At 36.8% G+C, this 22321-nt stretch overlaps 2 protein-coding genes across 3 annotated transcripts in view; one reads left to right on the forward strand and one right to left on the reverse strand.

Annotated features, from left to right (window-relative positions):
* LOC127841392 (uncharacterized) overlaps positions 1-22321 on the forward strand; it is a 605785-nt gene that overhangs the window by 534985 nt on the left and 48479 nt on the right. The gene's annotated exons all lie outside the window — the stretch shown is intronic.
* Positions 17582-21049, reverse strand: LOC127841394 (galactosylceramide sulfotransferase-like). The gene has a single exon (XM_052370215.1). The coding sequence runs from the start codon at positions 19125-19127 to the stop codon at positions 17805-17807; it is 1323 nt and encodes a 440-aa protein (XP_052226175.1). The 5' UTR covers positions 19128-21049; the 3' UTR covers positions 17582-17804.

Consider the following 22321-nt stretch of genomic DNA (forward strand, 5'->3'; position numbering starts at 1 on the left):
TTATTATAGCCTAAGTGAAATATCCAAACCTAACATCGACTTTCACCTCTCAACACTAATTAAAAAATCCGAAATCGACTCTAACAGCGCAGTCATCGCCCTAGACTATATTAATACCACATACGGCGAACACACACAGATTTACACGGACGGTAGTAAAAATGAGGAATTAGAACTAGCCGGCGCTGCGTACGTAGTTAATAACCCGCAAAATGCCATTATCCATCACGGCAGAGTAAAACATCAAAAAGAATTGTCCATATTCACCTGTGAACTATCGATCATTAACGACGCAATAATATGGCTAAACACGCTTGACACTCACGGTCAAACAAATTACGCGATTTTAACCGACTCTCTTAGCGCATTACAAGCACTAAACGCAGGCTCATCAAAACGCGGCCAGACTTGGTATACGCAGTCTTAGAAGGTATCACGCAATTGACTGATAAAAACATAGCTCTGAACTTAAAGGGGCCTTTTCACAGATTTTGGCATTTTTTTAACTTATTCATTAAATGCTTTATATCGATAAATGTAAACATTGGATCGTAAAAGCTCCAGTAAAAAATCAAGAATAAAATTTAAAAAAGGAAAAGAACATTGCCCGGACCAGGTTTCGAACCAGTGACCCCTGGAGTCCTGCCAGAGTCCTGAAGTAAAAACGCTTTAGCCTACTAAGCTATTCCGCCGAGTACATATACTGGAAGTATTTTATACCTTATATAAGCAATCTTCGTAGTTTCACAAAATTTAACGACAAAAACAGAACTCTCCAAATTATTCAATCGTTTCGCGTTGCAACGCTTTATAATTTTTAGGTTTTAAAATCGTCAAAAGATGCATATAATGGCTATATTAGACCATGGTAAATGTTCAGTATTACTGTTTCCTCACAAATATCATAACTAAAACGAAAATTTGCGAATCTGAAACAACTTTTTTCAATTTTGTCAATTTACCAAAGCGTGAAAAGATCCCTTTAATATGGATACCGAGTCATGTAGGCATCCCGGGCAACGATTATGCCGACAAACTTGCAAAAATAGGATCACAAGAGGGTATACTCTCCGGGTTAAAACCCAGCGCACGCGAACTTATCGCCAATATTAACCCAAAAGCGTATACTGAACAAGATCACCACTATTCAATATACTGCGCTGATCATGACTTACCATTTATCACTAACCCCAGCCACAAGATCCATATCTATAGCGCCATTAAACAAGAAGACAGAGCATATACGCGCATGGTGTCTAGATTACACGGCGATTACCACAAAACAGTTCTCTACCCCCAATGCAACGTTCCAGACACCTTCGAACATTTATTCTTTATATGCCCTCATCATGCGGCCCAAAGACTAGAACTAAGTGCAAGTATAATAGCAGCATACAGCAATAACACGGTAAATATTGATCGCCGTCTACTGTTAATGCCTCCGAACAAGATCGGGTCCGTTGTAAGGCAACATGTTTTCAAATTTTTGCGAGACACGGGATATCTGAACAAAATATAAATACGCTAATTACATCGCGCATGAAACGAACAGATAAATACTCCGATAGCGAGCTTCCAACGCCAATGCCCTATAATAATAATGATAATAAATACTTCAAAATAAATACACAAGATACATCGTGTTCTTTACATCCTATATAACAACCCGTAGACCCTTGTACCTGTAGACAAGAATCCCGAGTGGGACGCCGCGATGGTGCGGGAGACGCCGAAGCGAGGAAAATAGAATGGTAGTATATATCGCTTCATCCCAAACTTATACAAACATTATATATCCGTATCAATATCTCTTTGTTCCCATACTTATAGTAATTTAAGGTTTAATTCTCATATAACTTGCCAAATAAACATAAATATTTACAGAAAAGACTATTTTTGAGATTCTAACGTATTCCAATTATCTCCCCTGCAATAGCAAGTTATAAGGAAGATCGCATTATATACGAATATTCGCAATTTTAAACCCTTATTGCTACAAATTCTGCTCGTTTATGTCAAATTCTGCTCGCTATGTAGTGTATTCTGTTAGAATTCAATTCAAAACTAGATGTATACCTGCACTTAATCTATAAAATAAAGCGATACAATAGGGCATACTAATCAATCTAACGTCTTCTGTATAAATTACCTCCCTTAGGCTTATCCGAAAAGCAAAAATATGCATATAAGCAAATCGCGTACCTTGCTTAAGAGCGAACAAAGCGCGTGCCGGTGCCAGGATAAAAATACACTTAGCTAATTTTATAACGCCCTGTCTTCCGGACCCTGTCCGTGGACTATAGCTAATGAGAGGATCTCCTGGATGGGCACGGATGACGGGTCACTTCTGTATGTCAATGGGGCCACTCGCCCGAGCCCGCTCAGAGGAAGCGTACGGCAGTATCACGGCCCGAACGTGGCACAGATATGACAGCCGACCTATAGTTACCCCGTCGCAGGGCATAGCCGACGGGTCTCACCGGTGATCTCCGTGGGGCCGGTTAGCAATTGAGATAACAGTATCCGGGTTCCGCGAGACCCCTCCCCGTGCTGGCTTTTTAATATTTTTTTCCCGCTGCATACAGCACGCAGCAACCGACGACAACGTAACAGGGGAATGCACACAGACACCTCACTTCCACAAATTAGCGGAAGCCGCACTAAGTGCGCACGTAAGTAACTCATTACTTGAGATATCTACAGTGCAACCCCTAGGTGCATATTATATAACAGTATCATACTACCATGTTTTTGTCATTATTTATATATGTTTATTATAAAAATATGTTGGTTGGAGCGTGCCGGACGGGATAGATTATCTATGACTCTGCCGACACGACCCATCCAAGATGACCAAAAAAAGAAATGTAAAGGTATTTATTATTTGCTCACCATCCTTTATCCCAGTAGTACACTAACCGTTGTATTAGAATACTCTTATGTACCTATATAGCCGGCGTCGCCCACAGAACGTCAATAACGACGCAGGAAGTAGCTGCGATACGGCCTAACAAAATAGTGCATAGGGCTGCTGCCGGTGTCACCATAGATAATATAAATATAACGTGCGTGCTCTCCTAATACCAAACTACTATAACACAGCCCCTCTCTTCTATCATCGAGTAAATGACCTATCAAAACTAGTCTGGCCCCCACAACAACTCAGAGCTGCAGACCACTACCTCAGCAAGAAGAAAGAAAAATCTTGATATTTTCTATGCCCACAATTTAACTAGTCATCTCGGTCGAATAACGCATAGTCAGGCCCCCTCTTCTATCATCAAATACATGATCTTTAAAAAAAACTAGTCTGGCCCTGACAACACCATACTACCAACTCTCATAAAAATAACAGTGAGAGCCCACGTCACCATAAAATATGACAAAAGGCAGCATAGCGATATTTGAAACATAACTAACACCATGTACTAACATGTCGTCCGCGAGGGACGTTAAAAGGGGGTGCAGTGTATCGGTGCTATACACCGGGCACTTAAAAGAACCAGGGACGCCTCTGGAATCGGGGCGTTGCCTGTATCCCGCTCGAACCCCCACTAGCACCTCTCTTGGGGCGGAGAGCACAACAACCATACACAGTCAGACAAAAACGGGGTTGCTACAACATAATAATAACGTCTAGCAAAGCTCAAAATACTCCTTATAACATAGTACATCACTTCACACCTAATTATAAAAACAAACACTACGTAAAAGTAAATATAATTCAGGCAAATCTGATGCATGGTCTAGATGGGTGGCAGGCGGGCGAAAAGGACGATGGTGGCTCCGAGTGGAATGAGTGCTGCTCCTTGGTCGGCCTCTAGGGCGGATCTACACACAACCGCATACACATAATCACCATAAGAACTAGAACACAACTACATAACACTCATTTACACAGCACCCCCAAACAAACTAGTACACCGAACACACCTATATAACTCCCACATACACACAACACTAACCTACACAACACTCTAAGCAAACCAATACACCGAACACTCCTACATAACAAACAAATTCACATTACTCATGCACACAGCATTACACCTAATCATAAAATCATCACCAGCAATACAGTACAGGGCACATTAAGGTCTCATTGGCCAGCGTGCACTGAACTCTCCTAAAACTAAAAGTAAAAACCTGTGGCAAAACACCCGGACACCCGGGGTAAATCTGACCTACTCTGACTTAAAATAACTTTTATCCCCTGAAAGGTCACAGGGACAGGTCGGACCTCAAAGACCTCGTGAAGAGGCCGGTAGGACCTGTAAATAAACTCTGATTAAAAAAAATATATATATCGTTTTCAATAGTGGCTATGCGTGCATGGGTACCTCGGTTTATTTAATAAGCCTCGTTCTGAGAAAACTGTGCTTAATGCATGTGCTTAAAGTGTTGTCCCAGATAAGCCTGTGCGGGCTGCAGAGGCTTATCAGACGACACTTTACACATATGCATTTAGCACACTTTCCAAGAAATAGGCTGTACATGAGAAAAACAACTATTTTTCTATTAAATTTGTTTATCTAATGCCAAGGAAAGACTTTCAATACATGTTTAACTCCGCCATTTTGAAAACCAGTTCAGTATATGTGTTTTTGTGCTTTAGTGTTAACAGTCTGCGTCCCATGACGTTCCTTTGCGTATTTGGAAAGGTTCATCAGCGCCAGAGGCTGAATGAATAATAGTTGTTATTTCCAGCTACATAGATTTTTCTGAAAGATTTTCCAATTTTTTTTTCTTGTTGAATGCGTGTTTATGTGTGTGTGTTTAGTGTGATGTTAGGGTGTGTAAGGGGGGGAGTACTCGGGAGAAACTCCACCTGTCCGGTAAGGTGGCCAACAACCTGACTCACATGTTATTCGAGTGGGTATTGAACCCGGGTCGCCTATGATTGAAGCGCTAACCAAACAGCCTCACGACAGTCTGAGTAGCCAATCTAACTCACATGTTATTGGAGTGGGTATTGAACATGGGTCGCCTATGTAAGAAGCGCTAACCGGAAAGCCTCAAAACAGTCTTAGTAGCCAACCTAACTCACATTTAATTGGAGTGGGTATTGAACCCGGGTCGCCTTTGTTAGCAGCGCTTACCGGGCAGCCTTAAAACAGTCTGAGTAGCCAACCTAACTCACATGTTATTCGAGTGGGTATTGAAGCCGGGTCGCCTATGATAGCAGCGCTTACCGGACAGCCAAGACAGTCTGAGTTGCCAACCTAACTCACATGTTATTGGAATGGGTATTGATCCCGGGTCGCCTGTGTTAGAAGCGCTAACCGGACAGCCTCACAACGGTCTAAGTAGCCAACCTAACTCACCTGTTATTCGAGTGGGTATTGAACCCGGGTCGCCTGTGTCAGAAGCGCTAACCAGACAGCCTCACAACAGTCTGAGTAGCCAACCTAACTCACATGTTATTGGAGTGGGTATTGACCCCGGGTCGTCTGTGTTAGAAGCGCTAACCGGACAGCCTCACAACAGTCTGAGTAACCAACCTAACTCACGTGTTATTGGAGTGGGTATTGAACCCGGGTCGCCTATGTTAGAAGCACTAACCGGACAGCTGCACAACAGTCTGAGTAACCAACCTAACTCACGTGTTATTGGAGTGGGTATTGAACCCGGGTCGCCTATGTTAGAAGCACTAACCGGACAGCCTCACAACAGTCTGAGTAACCAACCTAACTCACGTGTTATTGGAGTGGGTATTGAACCCGGGTCGCCTATGTTAGAAGCGCTAACCGGACAGCTGCACAACAGTCTGAGTAACCAACCTTACTCACATGTTATTGGAGTGGGTATTGAACCCGGGTCGCCTATGTTAGAAGCGCTAACCGGACAACCTCACAACAGTCTGAGTAGTCAAGCCATCTTGTAAATACTTTTTTAATCTGTCGATATTGTTTTTAAGGGTTTTCATTTTTCAGATTGTGACCTTTTGAAAAATATGTTGTGTTTTGTTTAGAGAAAAAATGCCGGTGAGTTTGTTAAAGTCGTCTTAACATTTTCCTCCCTTAAAAACTTAAAAAGGGAGAAAACTGCGGGCGATTTGGTTTTGTTGTTTTTAATTAATTATCTCCCATCCCAAAATGCCCAACGTACATGCAATGTTGCGTACCGGTATATTTGTTTGTTCATTTGTATGAGTTATTTAGAATTAATATAAGATTATTCAACCACATTTACGCACAGATGGAGTTTTCCAGAAAAAGTATAAGACATATTCTATATTAATCAATATGTACACATGCAAATGTTAAGACATGTACCCTACAACTAACATCACGTATTCGTAAAATATAATTCTTACTGGAAATAATAGCGTATACTTTTTAATATTGTTGTTGCGTATTACATTATAATAATTTAGTAATTGTCAGATAATTTAGAGATCTAACTAATGTTGGAATTCTGTTTGTTTATAGATACAAATATAAAAAATATGTAATAAGATTGTCGTTCTTCTTTTTCTTCTTCTTATTATTATTATTATTATTGATGATGATGACGATGAAGATAATGACGCCGGTTATGGTGACGCTGCTGCTGATGATGATAATGTCGATGATGATTACGATGATGATGACGATGAAGATTATATAAAATCAACTTAGCAATCGTCAGAACGCCTCCTGGGTTATTTCTAACATCAACTTTTCAGACGCTTTAATATAGTATGGTGCTTTTGTAAACGTTCACTGCCGAAACCCGTCTTTTTATTCGTTCATTCTGAGTTTGAGCGCGCATTTTGATGGCAAATTATTTGTTGTCAAAAATTATTGAACTATATTTCTATTTTTTTATCATTCCGTTTAATAAGGCGAACATATACTTACGTGGGTCATGTGACAGTTTTGTGTACATGTACATTTAAACAACAGAATGTTGATTTAAAACGGAGACACGTCTTTTAATTGACACATGTTTGCGCGTTTAGATCGAAGTTTATTAATTGAACGAGATACGTCTAATAAGTGGCACTGTGTTCGCGCATTGAATCGCTGTTAAATAATTTACGAGAAAAATGGTCCTATTGCATGTGCTTAACCCATTTATGCATAGCGTCTAGAAAAAAGGCCTTGGCAAACAGCGTAGACCCAGATAAAACGCCGCATGATGCGGCGTCTCATTAGAGTCTGTGCTGTTTGCTTAAAGGAATTTCTGTAAGAAATATTCTAAAAATAGAAATAAATATACTAGACATTCCTAATTTTGGCATTAAATTGATCCAATTTAGAAGGATGGGAGAGTCCACTAGGCATAAATGGGTTAAAGTGATGTCCCAGATTAGCCAATGTAGTCCGAACATGCTTATATACATGTAGGGCGACACTTTCCGCTTTAATGGCATGCTTCGTTCAAAGGATTTTTCTTAGCAAAAATTCATTTCAAGCGGAAAGTGTCTTCCCTGCAAAGGCTGATCTTGGATGACACTTAAAGCATATACATTAAACCAGGTTTCAGTGGAAATCCATGCGCCGCATAACCGAGTTTAAATCACGATTATGGTACAATGTTGATGATAATGTATAAACATCGATACGCTTGTTTTTGATATTATGAGAGCATTAACAGGAACTTTGTTATGTATAAGATATGATATTGATATGAATGGTTCAAATAATGCAATCATGTTGACATGTAACGGAGTAAGCACCGTAGAGGGCCATAGGCAGTGAAACATTTGGAGCCCAAGGCAAATAGTCGGCATATTGCCTACTAAAATGATTGTCACTTGGTAAGGCAATGTCAAGCCTTCCTTAGGAACATAACATTGATGTACAAAATATTTGGTTTTGTTATGTCATTAGATTAAGCTATGAAAGTAAGAAAGTCGAAATAATTTATTACACTCGATTGTTGATTGTCGTCCCATGAATTACTCCAAAATACCCGGGTAGCAGAAAATGAATAAAACAAAGTACCCCGGAGTATAGTCGGGTGTCTCTAAGCGTATTTTCCGTACCCTGGGTACATTGCAGTATACCTAAGGGTACTCGGGGTGACTTTTAAATAGTACGTGAGCCGACAACGACCAATTCAGCGTTAATTATGTGTGGTATCACTAGATCGAGATTATGCTTTCGCTTCAACTAAACATGATCAGTAAAGGGGAAATATATGTAAATAACTTAATATATTAGCTCTTCGTGTATATGTTTTATTATTTTCATATTCATTCTTTTGTTTTTTCTTGTTTGTTCGTTTATTTTTTTTTATTTACTTAATAACTGCATGTGTGTATGTGAGCTCTATTTTCTATGTATCTATTAACTAATCTAGACTTATTTCATATTCATATAAAACCATAACCCTATCCTCGAATATATATGGCATATGTTCAGTACATATTTGAATTGATGCAAAACGTGTTTTTTTTCTCAATTTACATAAAAACCAATTGATCTAAGCATTTCAACAGTAAACATCCCGTTCACTTAGAAAAAAGTTACACGAACCCCACATTTATTTTATTAACAACTTGCTTAATTGGTCCTTTTCAGAGATTTTGGCATGTTTTGAAGTTTGTCATTAAACGCCTTTAATATTGATAAATGTAAACATTGGATCTTAAAAGCGACAGTAAAAATTCAAGAATAAAAACAAAAGTAACCCTCAGCAGGGCTCGAACCACTGACCCCTACTGACCCCTGGAGTCCTGGAGTACAAAGTCTACCACTTGGACCACTCGACCATCCGTCCTCATAAAATAATGGACGAATTTTACACTTTATATAAGCAATCATCGTAGTTTCACAAAATATAACAATAACAGAACTTCCCATATTATGACATCGTTTCGCGTTGCAACGCTTTATAATTTCCAGGTTTTTAAATCGACAAAAGAAACATATAATGGCTATTTTAGAGCATGGTAAATATTCAGTATTACTGTTTCCTCACAAATATCATAATTAAAACGAAAATTTGCGAATCTGAACCAACTTTTTTCAAATTTGTCAATTTACCAAAACGTGAAATGGCCCCTTTAAATGCGAACCTAAGCCCGATATTATTCAACTTGATAATGGAGAATGCCACTTTTCCTAATGAAACGATAACACCGTTATAAGAATGTGTCCTTTAGTTATTCTAACAACTCTGTTATACACTATACGATTTCAACTGCTAGCGTGAGACCAGATCGTCAGACACTTTGGTAAAAAATACAACTAGTGCAGTGTAACCATTCTCTGCTCTGCTGAAATTGTCATTTCACAACTTCCGCCCAAGACAGTTTAATAACAGTTTTTGTTGCTGTGATGAATTCTCCAGAAAAGACACGCAATTTGATGTCGATGGTGACAGGTTTCAGGTTTGTAACACTGCAATAGGTTAATTGAAATCGAGTTTATACGTGTTATGAATTTTTCAAACATGTTTTTCCTTTTATAATACCAGGATGAACTTCGATTTGTACGCATGTTCTCATAAAATTTGATACATAAACAAATGAATCATCATTCAAGAAGAACTTGGTCTATGTTAAGTCACAGGTACAAGAACATTTTTTGGTCCTTATATATATATATATATATAGTAAGAGTAAAGGTATCCAACGATGATTTCACAGGTGTATTGAATAACACAATGCAACAGCATAAACGATCAAACAATGCACACATATGTCATTGTGGTTGCCAGCAGGAAGCGTCCATCTCTGATAAAACACCTTTTATTTGATGAAAATCGTCCAAGTATGTCCAAAACAGCCAAAAGGTTCACAAATAGCACCCCAAAATGAAAGAGTGTAATTCCGGGCGTCCAGCTGTCAGTAATGAATGTAGGCGATTTTCAGTCGATTGTTCGCACTTTAAACAAGAACTTTGCTATAAACTCCACGTACGTTTGTCATTTACTCAGTTTGCCATCGAACTACGTCGTTCTTTGGTAACGGCACAACAAAAATACTCAGAAAAAGTAGAAAATACACCAAATATTATATTTTATGTTGAAACTGAATCCATTTTATTGATGGAACGCTGTAATTTTTTATCTTGTAATCGATTGGTTGAATAAGATGTAAATTATAGAACAAGTTTACCAATTTTATTTTCAACCAATGGAAACGTCTTCTGTCCGTTACACCCATTTCTACTTCAAAATGATGGTCGTGAAAGTGAAAGTACACTATATGTGTTGTTTCTTCTGAATGTCCGACTTTTTACAGATCAACTGGGACTTAAGAATGCCGTAGTTCGAAGGTAAACTTAGTAAATAAAAAAGTTCGTGGACTTAATAGCAATGTTCTTATTTTATTGTGAAGAATCAACCGAAAATCGTCTTCATTCATTACTAACAGTTGGACGTCCGGAATTACACACATTGATTTTGGGGTAATATTTGTAAAACTTTTAGCTGTTTTGGACATACTTGGTGGATTTTCATTAAATAAAAGGTGTTTTATCATAGATGGACCCTTCCTGCTGGCAACCACAACGATATATGTGTGCATTGTTTGATTGTTTATGCTGTTGCATTGTGTTATTCAATACACCTGTGAAATCATCGTTGGATACCTTTACTCTTATTATAGCTTGATTGGTCATTGTCGGCTTGGGTACTACTTACATGTACCCCGGGTACTCATTAGTATACTTACATGTACCCGGGTACGGTAAATATACTTACACGTACCCGGGAAATTTTCATGCTAAATCGGTCATTGTCGGCTATTTTTTTAAAAATTAATCAGGGATTTCAATAGACGCAGAATCCTGCGTTTTGACGCGAGCAAATTAAAAATGACTAATTTTTGACGCAACCCTTTTTCTGCTGTGCATCATTTTGACTCTTCGAAAATTTGACCTGTGCGTCAGTCAGTTAACATCTCGAGTACCATGGTAATAAATCCCGCTGTGCTCCTAATTGAAATTAATGTTTCAGTATTTGAAACTCGGTCTATAATCGAGGGAATACCCCGGGCGTTGTTTATCTTATCTCATCTCTTCCAATACACATGTCACCGTCTTAATAGTGTGTGCCCACTAACTGGGTAATTAGCAGCAGTGGTTACGTGATAATTAATTGACCATCCGGAAATTGCAGTTTTTTTGCAGACTTTTCAGACGGCACAGTTAAAGAAAGTCGGCTAAATTAATTAAAGTAAAAACCATATTGATCAAAGGTCTATTAATAACGTAGATCCAATAGTAGATCTAAGTCCAGCGAGTTTTGTCAGTTGTTAATCCACCGATAATAACGAGTAACACCCATCTAATATAAACTGGAATCACAGTTCATTTTTTATACTAACAAGTAATAATACTACACATAAACATTGAGAAAACACATTTTCTCGATAAGATATAAATTATCCGAGTAGAATTAAATTGCTGCGTCATGACCTTCGACATCGTAAATGGCGGACTTAACCCGCGTTCAATACAAAGCTGGCAACTCAAATTGCAAGTAATGGTGATTCAATAATGGAGAAAGCATTAACTGGATTTAACAAACATTTGATAAGGTTTGTTAAACCCGATAACAACAAGAAAAATTTGGATTAATAAAGTAAAACTACTACAGCCTCGGCTGTACTACAGGTAAGGCATAGGGATGATGATAATATAATGGCGATAAATATGTGATGTAAAGGTGCTACCGGTACATATCTTAAATTATTTAAATGTGTTAAAAGACTTAAATGTGTTATAACTATAAGGAAGTATATTTAATGAACCAATTCTTTAAAATATGTTGTGTTATGTATCATGGTATTGTTATTTAATAAAGCAGTATAACTTTTTAAGATTGTGTTACTCTTAGAGCATATTTTTATAAAAAAAATTGCATAATACAGACAAAAACACATTTAACGCGTTCAAAATTGACCCCACCATTTTTCAATTTGACTCCTCAAAATTTCAGTTCAGGGGTCATTGACTCCTGGTTTTTTAAAATATTGAAATCCCTGATTAATTATGTTCTCATTTATGTCATTTTTCTGTTAAATGGCCTCTTTATTATACTCAAAAAGCATATTTTTTTTAAAGGGAAGTTTGTTAAAGATACAAAATATCGTTTTACAGTAATCGGTAGCGCGTTTTACGACATCAGATTTTGGGCGAGAATACAACTCTGGTACAGTCAACTATCGACCGGGTACGTGTAAGTTTATTTATCGTACCCGGGGTACATGTTAGTATACTTTAAAGCACCCGGGGTACATGTAAGTAGTACCCGAGCCGACAATGACCAATCGAGCCTTATTATATATATAAGGACCAACATTTTTTTCAAGTACCTGTGTGTTAAGTATGTAACTTAGGGTATAAATTCCTCCCTATATTGTAACTATCTTATCTTCGACAATAAATGTGAAAATGTGACCCAAAAAATTTCCTGTTTACACTATGGGACCCGTGATTTTTGCCTAATTCTCGGAGTCACTGTGAACAGTGTGGAAAATCACCGAGATTTCACTTGATTGGTCACTCCGCCGTCGCTCTAGTGCAAGATAATTTGTGGTGATTCTCTGCAATGTTGTGGTGATCAGCCGCGATTCGCGTGATCACAGTGGATATCGTTGACATCGGTGATTCACCAATTTATGCATATGAACCGAATCGTATTAATAACTGTATACATACCGCTCTTCTTATGTTCACATTTATCTAATTATCCAATATAATTACAACATCACTTACAAAGAAATAATCTTAAACATTTATGTCGATAAATATGTTTAAGAATTTCATAAACACAAACATATGCCCACGCCATTTTTCAGAAGTGTAAAGAGTACAGTGCATTATGGGACACAGTTTTCATTGGACTAGCGAATTGATTTTTTTAGATTGAATGCAAAACGATCATGTACATGTACCAACAAATGTTTTACTTGGTCATACACAGTCATGTAAAAAACGTGCCTCGCGGACTTTCTGATTACGGGTATAAATGAAAGTGAATATCTGTTAACAGTTACATTGTGTAAGCATGTAAATAAATTGTCTGGATTATTTGATTTATTTTTCTTACACGTACTGCTCTGAGGAATACATGTACACGGGTTTCATTAAGGGCAGGGGATTTCCCTCAGCTACTTTGACCAGAAACCCCGGCTACTTTTCAATCCGAAATAAAATTCCCGACGTAAATATTTTAAATTTCGTCCAGGCAAAGTTAATTTTAACTATTTTTTCCTCAACAATCTGAGTTGATTTACAACTCTTACGCTTGGAATTTGAAGCCAAATGAGCGACAGTCTGACATCGCCATCGGTTATATGCAAAATGAAGGTTACATTATACTAAATAATCGTGTTACATTCCACTAGAAAACGGCCAAAAAAAGAAGGTGCTAAAACAGGAGATATTGATTTGTGTCATTTTATTTCTTGAAAACTGCGTAACATACCTTTTTATTGTTGAAATCAATTCAAAGTGTAAAAAGTTTCATTTATTTTTGCTTAAAGTTGTGTCTTTAACATGAATTTTATTAGAAAAAAAAGGTATAATGTGACCTCAATTATCAAGATCATCAGACGCTTATGAAAATAAATCGGAACGGCCTGTAGGTTACACATCCCCAATTAATTTCCTTCTTTGTTATATATAGAATTCGCAATCATTGATCTCAAATTTCACCATGACCAAGCGATAACCCAATATATCACTTTACTGTACACTCCACGCGTTTTCCCCAATTTCCCTCCATACTGCACGGTGATTGACCTGGAGGGAGATTAAGAAAATCCCGCCAGACGCGGCGTTTGCATGATTTTGGGCGCAGCGGTTAACGATCGGCAAAACTGATAAACCGACGCGGCCCAACGTTGGCAACCTGGGGGAAACTCCGCGTTTTACGAGATAACAATCAATTTAATTTTGTTTGACTTCCTGATTTTCAAATAAAATTACATTTATTACAAGTACATACATGTACATGTAGTATAATATTTACAATTAAAAATAACTACCAAGATACATGTAGATCGATCCCGACGTGGTTGTAGAAGTAGTTGTTGTTGTATAGAAAACTCGTTGATTTACGACACGTCGTCTTTTAACTAATACTTACCAATTAATATAAACACAGTTTGCAACATTGTTTTTATTTTGATAATTTAATCCAAAGTTTTCATGTTAGCAGGTGATTTTCTATATTGAACATGTAAACAAATAACCAAGGACCCTAAAAATCTCCCAAATCTGTGTGAATTGACAGTTTGACGTAATCAAAGAAAAGCCACTTCCTGTCTAAAGGCATTATAAACGTACTCAAGTAAACACATTCAACGAATGCATAAGGAATGGTTTTAATTGTCGGAACAAAGTCAATTCTCTGCTCGCTAAGGCATTTATTTTCTCTTTGAAGTTAGGTTATTCTATTGATTGCTAAGAGAAGGTGGTAACTATTGAGTTGATAGTTGCATTTAATATTCACAGTTGTATTCTTGTTGCGTCGACATTCAAAACAATGTTTACCAGTAATTATGGACCAAATTGGCAGAGTGACATTCAAACATGTTAATCCCTTTTGTCAAAACACCGCAGACAGCAGTCTACACAATAGGTCAGTAGACAAGCTTTGCGTGTTTTCATAACGTCAAACACTTAAAATCCAGTTCCGCCCAGATGTCTTCTTTAATCAGTTTATAGTACAATTACTGTTAAAATAATTACTCTACTAAAATACCCTAACGATAAAGATTCGGCGTGTATAAATTGAAATTATTTTGGAGGAAATATCAACTTATTTGCGATATAATTTTGTTAAAAAAAATACCAAAGAAACTTTTAACCGAAATCAACCAAATTCAATGTTCTCTGCGCTATAAAGTTTGTATAAAAAAAAATCAATACACGCACAGTGCCTTCCCCAGGAATTTGTTCAGGCGCCCCGGGGCCGACCGGGGGTGGAATCGGGAGGGGACACCTCCCGACGTTGATTTTTTTTTAATTTAACTTGTCCATTCACGTTCTGTGGTGCGTTATAACTCAAAGAAAAACTGCGTCAAAAGACGTCATTTGGTGCGCTATGACTCTTCAAAAAAATCCCGCAGTCATTTAAAGATATGTTTTTTTTATATTGTTTAATTGTTATAAAACTTTTCCGCACAGATAGTAAAATACCGACTCAAAAGATTCCCCAATACATCTGTTTCAACCCGACTCTATTACTGTATACTTAATATTTTTCAAGTTTCTAATTATTACCCGATAATCCCGTTTATTCCGTTTTTATCAATCTCTTTCTGGTAAATATTTACGATAAAAGCTTTCAGTTATTTCTTTAACACAAACCTTGCCATTTTTTAAGTGACTATTTATAGATTTGATGAAATATTGCCTCTGAATATGCGTCAATCCCCTGACCTGTTGTGTGCTTGTTAAAACGCTCAATACATGCCATTTGTATGCAATAGACGTGACGTTGTATATGCTGCATAATTTTCGTGCTCTTATAATTGAGAAAAAGATTCGACACAAAATAAATTTGCACTTCTAATTTGAAGCAAAAATATTTAACGTTGCGGTAACATTTACATTCGGAAGTGTGTTTCGGATTAAAAACGCGTTAACATCGACTTACGGTAATGGGTTTCGGATTACAAATTTAATTATTCCCATTTGAAATTTCAACAAATATTAACCATTGCGTTATAAATTCAACGATAATGTGTTTACACACTTTACGAGTCGAATAAATGTTTTGACAGAATTATGCATGAAATTCACGTTGTCCAGGAGGATCACGGCCGGTTGCCATCATCAGTCTTCTAACTATCGATTATCGGACGAAACATTTACAAGTGTGCGTAATTAATTCAATGAAAATTTGTTAAAGCGCATTACGTGTCGAATAAATGTCAGAAAAATGAGGTGAATCAGTTCTATAAATGGACATGTTGAAATATACATGTACTGGAATTAAATAAATTGTTATCACATAATAACTGGGAGTCATTTGCACAACTTACTCGCTATAATAATTAATTGTTTACCGCTTGCAATTAATTTTTCGTATTAATTATGAGTCATAGGTAACACTTGTTTACAGTAAAAAGGCAGGGCTCGAATTTAACTTTTTCTTCTACTTGCAAAACACTGCGAGCAGCTTTAATACCAACTCGCAAAATCAAAAACATTCTCGCAAATTTTGCTGGAAACAATTTAATTTCCGTTGTTTTTTTTCTAACTCAACAGTTAACTTTGCTTTATCTTTCGTGTTGTTATTTCAGTATGTGGGCAAAAAGAAACTAGTTATTTTTCGCTTCCACGCCATGCCTGTTCAAGTTCAATGAACACATGTAAATGAGTAGACTGTTTCACGTTCTTTGTACCAATACATGTACTATCCGCGTATCTGCACTATAAGTATACAAGTCTACATACAAGGTGTGCGCTTCTGCATACGGGTATTCGGACGTTCTATAAATTGACCTACGATTTAGGGTTCACGACGTCGAGCGCATTTAGCAATATTACTCATTGTTTATTTCACTATTTATTTACTTGCCAAAAAATACTAGTGGCTTAAAACTTAACTCCCAATCCGTATTTTGCACTCACATTTTGCGAATGTGCGAGTGTTCATTTCGAGCCCTGAGCATATCTTCCAGGTCAGCTATCCACATTTGAGACAATCTTTGTACAAGTATCTTTGTTCTTTATATAAAAGTATCTAAAATCTAAATGCATACAGGCCTTTTCCGCCCTATGCCACGGGTCCGAATATTGGCCCCATTCCCAATGCAAATCTGGTTGTTTTTTTCCCACTTGAAAAAAATATCCCAATTTAAAAAAAAAACAACAAAAAACTTAAAACCTTTAAATATATAAGTTAACCTGGGGACTGTTTCAACAAACATCGTAGTACACATTTACAATACGATACATTTTTCGAAGATGCATAAATGTTTAAGTCAATATCATATGTCTACCGGTATATCTGTTCAGTACTTAATTACATACATTGGCATCTCTAGGGCCGTATATATTTGACAAGCAAAGCGAGCTTGTTCGTCATCTTATTAAGATTACAAAATTCTCTCTTAAGTTAACATTGTTGTATGATCGTTTATGAAACGGCCCCCTGAACCAGTGTAGAAAATAGAAAAATACTGCATAATTAAATTATCTGTGGCCTTGAAATTGTTTTAGTAGGTAAAATATGTTAAATTGATTATTGAAGACTTTCCTTATTTTCCCCAAATCTGGCGTGGGGTTCGTGCGATTTTTTTCCCCTAAAAAAGGCCAGGCCCTTTCCGCAGAGTCAGATAAAAAAAACCTGCACTTATCACACATGTTCATAATATTTTGTAAAATTTAAATAATATGTTATCAAAATAGTAGTTATTTACCAGTTAACCGCTTCTTTAAAATATAAGTAACACTATTTACATGCAATTATTTTTCCCAATTGAGCCAGTTTTGCTTTTAATTATTTTCCCAAAATGAGGTTTTCACAATGCGAAAATCCCTAAATTCCAGTGTGGCGTTTTCCCAAAATGGAGCAGAAAAGGCCTGGCATATGACTAACAAGATTGCAACACAATTTATGCCCATTATGTTTTCCATTTTGTGTGTGCAAAATTAATTTTGAAATGTACAAAAAGCTTTTGGTGTTTTATTTTATGCAAATAGCATATAGGCATTGTTTTAATTGACGAATCGTGCAAAATACATTTATTCCATAACAATACTCATATATTTAACTGTAATCTTCTTACTCTGTTACAGGCTAATTCATAGATAGTTTAATTCAGTTTTTAAATTATTGAATATGTTTACAAGTTTCACAAACATATTTTACTTTAGCAGAAATACATTCAAACAAATCTAACATGTTCAGCAGCCCCTTTTTGGCCCTTTGTTTCCAGTGTCCTGGTTTACCCAGCCCTCCTCTCGCTCCATTCGGGTTTTCAAAAACGTCAAAAGGTCCACACCTAACATCACACAGTATTCTTTAGTCACAACAAAATGGTCGCTAAAAGCCGTCGCCAATATCGTCATAGAATTTTCACCCTCCTCTAGATTTGAGCAATATTTTGAAACTCGAGTGTGAATGTCATTGAAAGTCTTTACTTCATCAAAGAAATCATCACCCTGGTGTTTCACCTTCTTCCAGAAAGACTGATTAAAGTGATCGTAGAGAAGAAAATCGACTCCACTCCAGTTCTTGTATATCTTCAGGTTTTCGGGATCAGGCGTTTTGTCTTTATATGAATACTGACCTACATTTACTGTATGATACATTATGTCTTCCATGGACCAACACATTAGCCGTTTCAGTAACACAAGGGATTCGTGAAAATATTCCATAATCATGACAAGCATGAAGTTTCGGTCAAGCATCTCAATATACTCCGCTACCTTACCACTTTGAGAAGTGATATTTTCTCTTCCTGCTGGAAAACCTAGTGGCATACCCAAACAATGGGAAAGCAAGTTCTTCGTTACAGAAAACTCATCAGGGATGCAGTATCGCGTCGCAGAAGCTGCGGGTGTTTTATAGAAAGTTTCATACATGTCTAAATGGTGCAAATACTCTGAGATATCATCTTTCGTTGTTTTCATTCTGCTTATATTCGCCACATTGAAATAATGAAATGATGATTTGAATTGACTGAATGGTTTTCGTATAATAGTAACATAATGAGTCGTTTTCGGCATTATGCTTTTCATCACGGTCTCATTATAAACGCTATGCTCAGCCAATGCATTAAATGGTCTTTTCGAAGGTCTGTAATCCTGGAGTTCCGGTATATACGGCCATCCGAGGTAGATATTACCCCCTCTTGGGAGCACAAAGTTCAAGTGACGTCTGTATCCATATCTGCGAAATATTTGAACCATGGTTTGCGTGGCACATTTCATAGTTTTAATAAACACAAAATCCCTCTGCTCAAGGCACTTATTCCCTTTTACTTTGTTGTACACTTTCAAATCGGTGATCAGGGACGATGAAAATGGGTCATCATAATCGTCAAAGGGACTGGGTTTCTCGTTATTTTCACGATGTCCCCCATACATGGGCACAAGCTCATAGTCGCTTAATTGACTGTTCTGTGGTTTCAGGCCATATATCCCAGCCAAGTAACACATGGTCACAAAAATTGCAGCAACTAATATCACCAGCTTAATGTTTCTTTTTAACAAGTGAATTCTCATTTTTGTTTCAAATGCAACGCAAGTACTCCAATGTAGGTTTTATAAACGTATTCCACCTTAATACAGAGTTCAAGTTTTTAATCCACTTAATCAGAACCTGATTTTAATAAATAAATCTCTGAGAATCATTCAAATATGTAAAAACATGTCACCAACTTCTGCTATTTAACACTCCAGCCATCTTAAACTTTCAATACTACCTGTGTACATACATGTTAAGGTTATTTAAAGATAGTGAAAGTCATTGTGTACATTTACAAGGAAGTCTATAAATAGCAAGCCCATGACAGTTACTGATAAAGACTATAGCTAGACACTGTCAACTGTATCTAGCCGGAAATCAGTATTGAACATAACAATGAGAAAATAGTTTGTTTTCATTCAATATTCAAGAAAAGCAAAATTCTTTGTTTAAGGGACAAAGGCAATAATCATTTCTAAAGATATTAACTAAGAGTAAAGATTTGTTTTATAAGGGCTGTATTTGAATTTATATAAAAAGCACATGTAATTACCATTTTAGTACATTAGCAATTGTTTTTGTTAAACATTAAGTAAACTAATGTTTGAAGTAATAGAATATTCAGAAATTGAAAGAATATGAAACAAAAAGACATTAAGTCCCAATAAAGGTTGGGACAGTTATAAAGAGAGGAAACTCATCAATATTAATAATGTGAAACCCTCCACCTACAGGCGTCATTCCAAATGCATGCTAACTTTAATTAAGGAAAGAAGACAGATAGATCAAGTCTGTTAGTTTCATGTTTTAAAAAGATTTAATAAAAATATGGGTAAATCTGAAATTTTAGTATAGAATATTCACTGTTGAAGGACATATATGTTGAATATAAACAGTCACAATACTTAAGTTATTATTAAAATAGACAATAACAAATTAAAAACAAGATGTGTTTGTGAAACACTATGTCCCACCCCCATATATTTGACCTTTGACCTTGAAGGATAACCTTGACCATGACCTTTTACCACTAAAAATGTGCAGCTCCATGAGATACACATGCATGCCAAATATCAAGTTGCTATCTTCAATATTGCAAAAGTTATGGCCAATGTTAAAGGTTGACGCAAACAAACCAACAAACCAACTAACAGACAGGGCAAAAACAATTGGGTGACATAAAAATAAAGTATTTTTCAATTTTCTTAATTTAGATCTATTACACATGCTAGTCACATTGATTTCCAGTCAGATAACTATTTCAATAAATCAAGAGAATAAGAAATGATAAACCATAACACTCATGCAAAATAATTCAAAACCCTACTCCAACATCCAGACTAAATCTTAAAAAAAAAAGTCATTTTCCAGATTTCCATATTACAATAATAAAATCCTTCACAATAAAGTAGCATGTAACAAACATCTCCCCTCCAGTATTATAAAACATATACGAAATGATAACATATGTCCGCAATCTTGAAAAACAGAGCTTACTACATGGGGCATAAAGTGTGGTCCCCGTCTAGCCTGACACAGAAGAGCACAGGCTAATCAATGACAACACTTTCCACGAATGCATTTCAATTTAAAGAGACTCCTTTAAATGAATAATTGCAATAAAGTGGAAATTGTAGTGTTTGATTAGCCTGTGCAGACTGCACATGCTAATCTAGGATGACACTTTAAGACATCTCACAGACTGCACATGCTAATCTAGAATTACACTTTAAGACATCTCACAGACTGCACATGCTAATCTAGGATTACACATTAAGACATCTCACAGACTGCACAGGCTAATCTAGGATTACACTTTAAAACATCTCACAGACTGCACATGCTAATCTAGGATTACACTTTAAGACATCTCACAGACTGCACATGCTAATCTAGGATTACACTTTAAAACATCTCACAGACTGCACAGGCTAATCTAGGATGACACTTTAAGACATCTCACAGACTGCACAGGTTAATCTAGGATGACACTTTAAGACATATCACAGACTGCACAGGTTAATCTAGGATGACACTTTAAGACATCTCACAGACTGCACATGCTAATCTAGGATTACACTTTAAGACATCTCACAGACTGCACAGGTTAATCTAGGATTACACTTTAAGACATCTCACAGACTGCACAGGTTAATCTAGGATTACACTTTAAGACATCTCACAGACTGCACAGGTTAATCTAGGATTACACTTTAAGACATCTCACAGACTGCACAGGCTAATCTAGGATTACACTTTAAGACATCTCACAGACTGCACAGGCTAATCTAGGATTACGCTTTAAGACATCTCACAGACTACACGGGTTAATCTAGGATTACACTTTAAGACATCTCACAGACTGCACAGGTTAATCTAGGATTACACTTTAAGACATCTCACAGACTGCACAGGTTAATCTAGGATTACACTTTAAGACATCTCACAGACTGCACAGGTTAATCTAGGATTACACTTTAAGACATCTCACAGACTGCACAGGTTAATCTAGGATTACACTTTAAGACATCTCACAGACTGCACAGGTTAATCTAGGATTACACTTTAAGACATCTCACAGACTGCACAGGTTAATCTAGGATTACACTTTAAGACATCTCACAGACTGCACAGGTTAATCTAGGATTACACTTTAAGACATCTCACAGACTGCACAGGTTAATCTAGGATTACACTTTAAGACATCTCACAGACTGCACAGGTTAATCTAGGATTACACTTTAAGACATCTCACAGACTGCACAGGTTAATCTAGGATTACACTTTAAGACATCTCACAGACTGCACAGGTTAATCTAGGATTACACTTTAAGACATCTCACAGACTGCACAGGTTAATCTAGGATTACACTTTAAGACATCTCACAGACTGCACAGGTTAATCTAGGATTACACTTTAAGACATCTCACAGACTGCACAGGTTAATCTAGGATTACACTTTAAGACATCTCACAGACTGCACAGGTTAATCTAGGATGACATGGCTAATCTAGGATGACATGGCTAATCTGGAATGAGTCTTTATGCACATGTATCAAGTCCTGTTTTCCTGGAGCATGGCTTTTTATATTATCATCACAAAAGAGCATACCTTCTTTTATCAGAGACAACTTCTGCGCTTTTGAACTTGCAAAAACAGGTAGTAAGATATATAAATGTGCCATTTAATACACATTTACATGTTTACATAAATTAAGAGTCATTACTTTT

This window comes from Dreissena polymorpha, chromosome 8 (genome assembly GCF_020536995.1).
Source record: "Dreissena polymorpha isolate Duluth1 chromosome 8, UMN_Dpol_1.0, whole genome shotgun sequence".
Taxonomy (NCBI): domain Eukaryota; kingdom Metazoa; phylum Mollusca; class Bivalvia; order Myida; family Dreissenidae; genus Dreissena; species Dreissena polymorpha.

Excerpts from the sequence above, each read along its gene's own strand:
- LOC127841394 (XM_052370215.1), bottom strand. The coding sequence starts at position 19,127 with ATGAGAATTCACTTGTTAAAAAGAAACATTAAGCTGGTGATATTAGTT.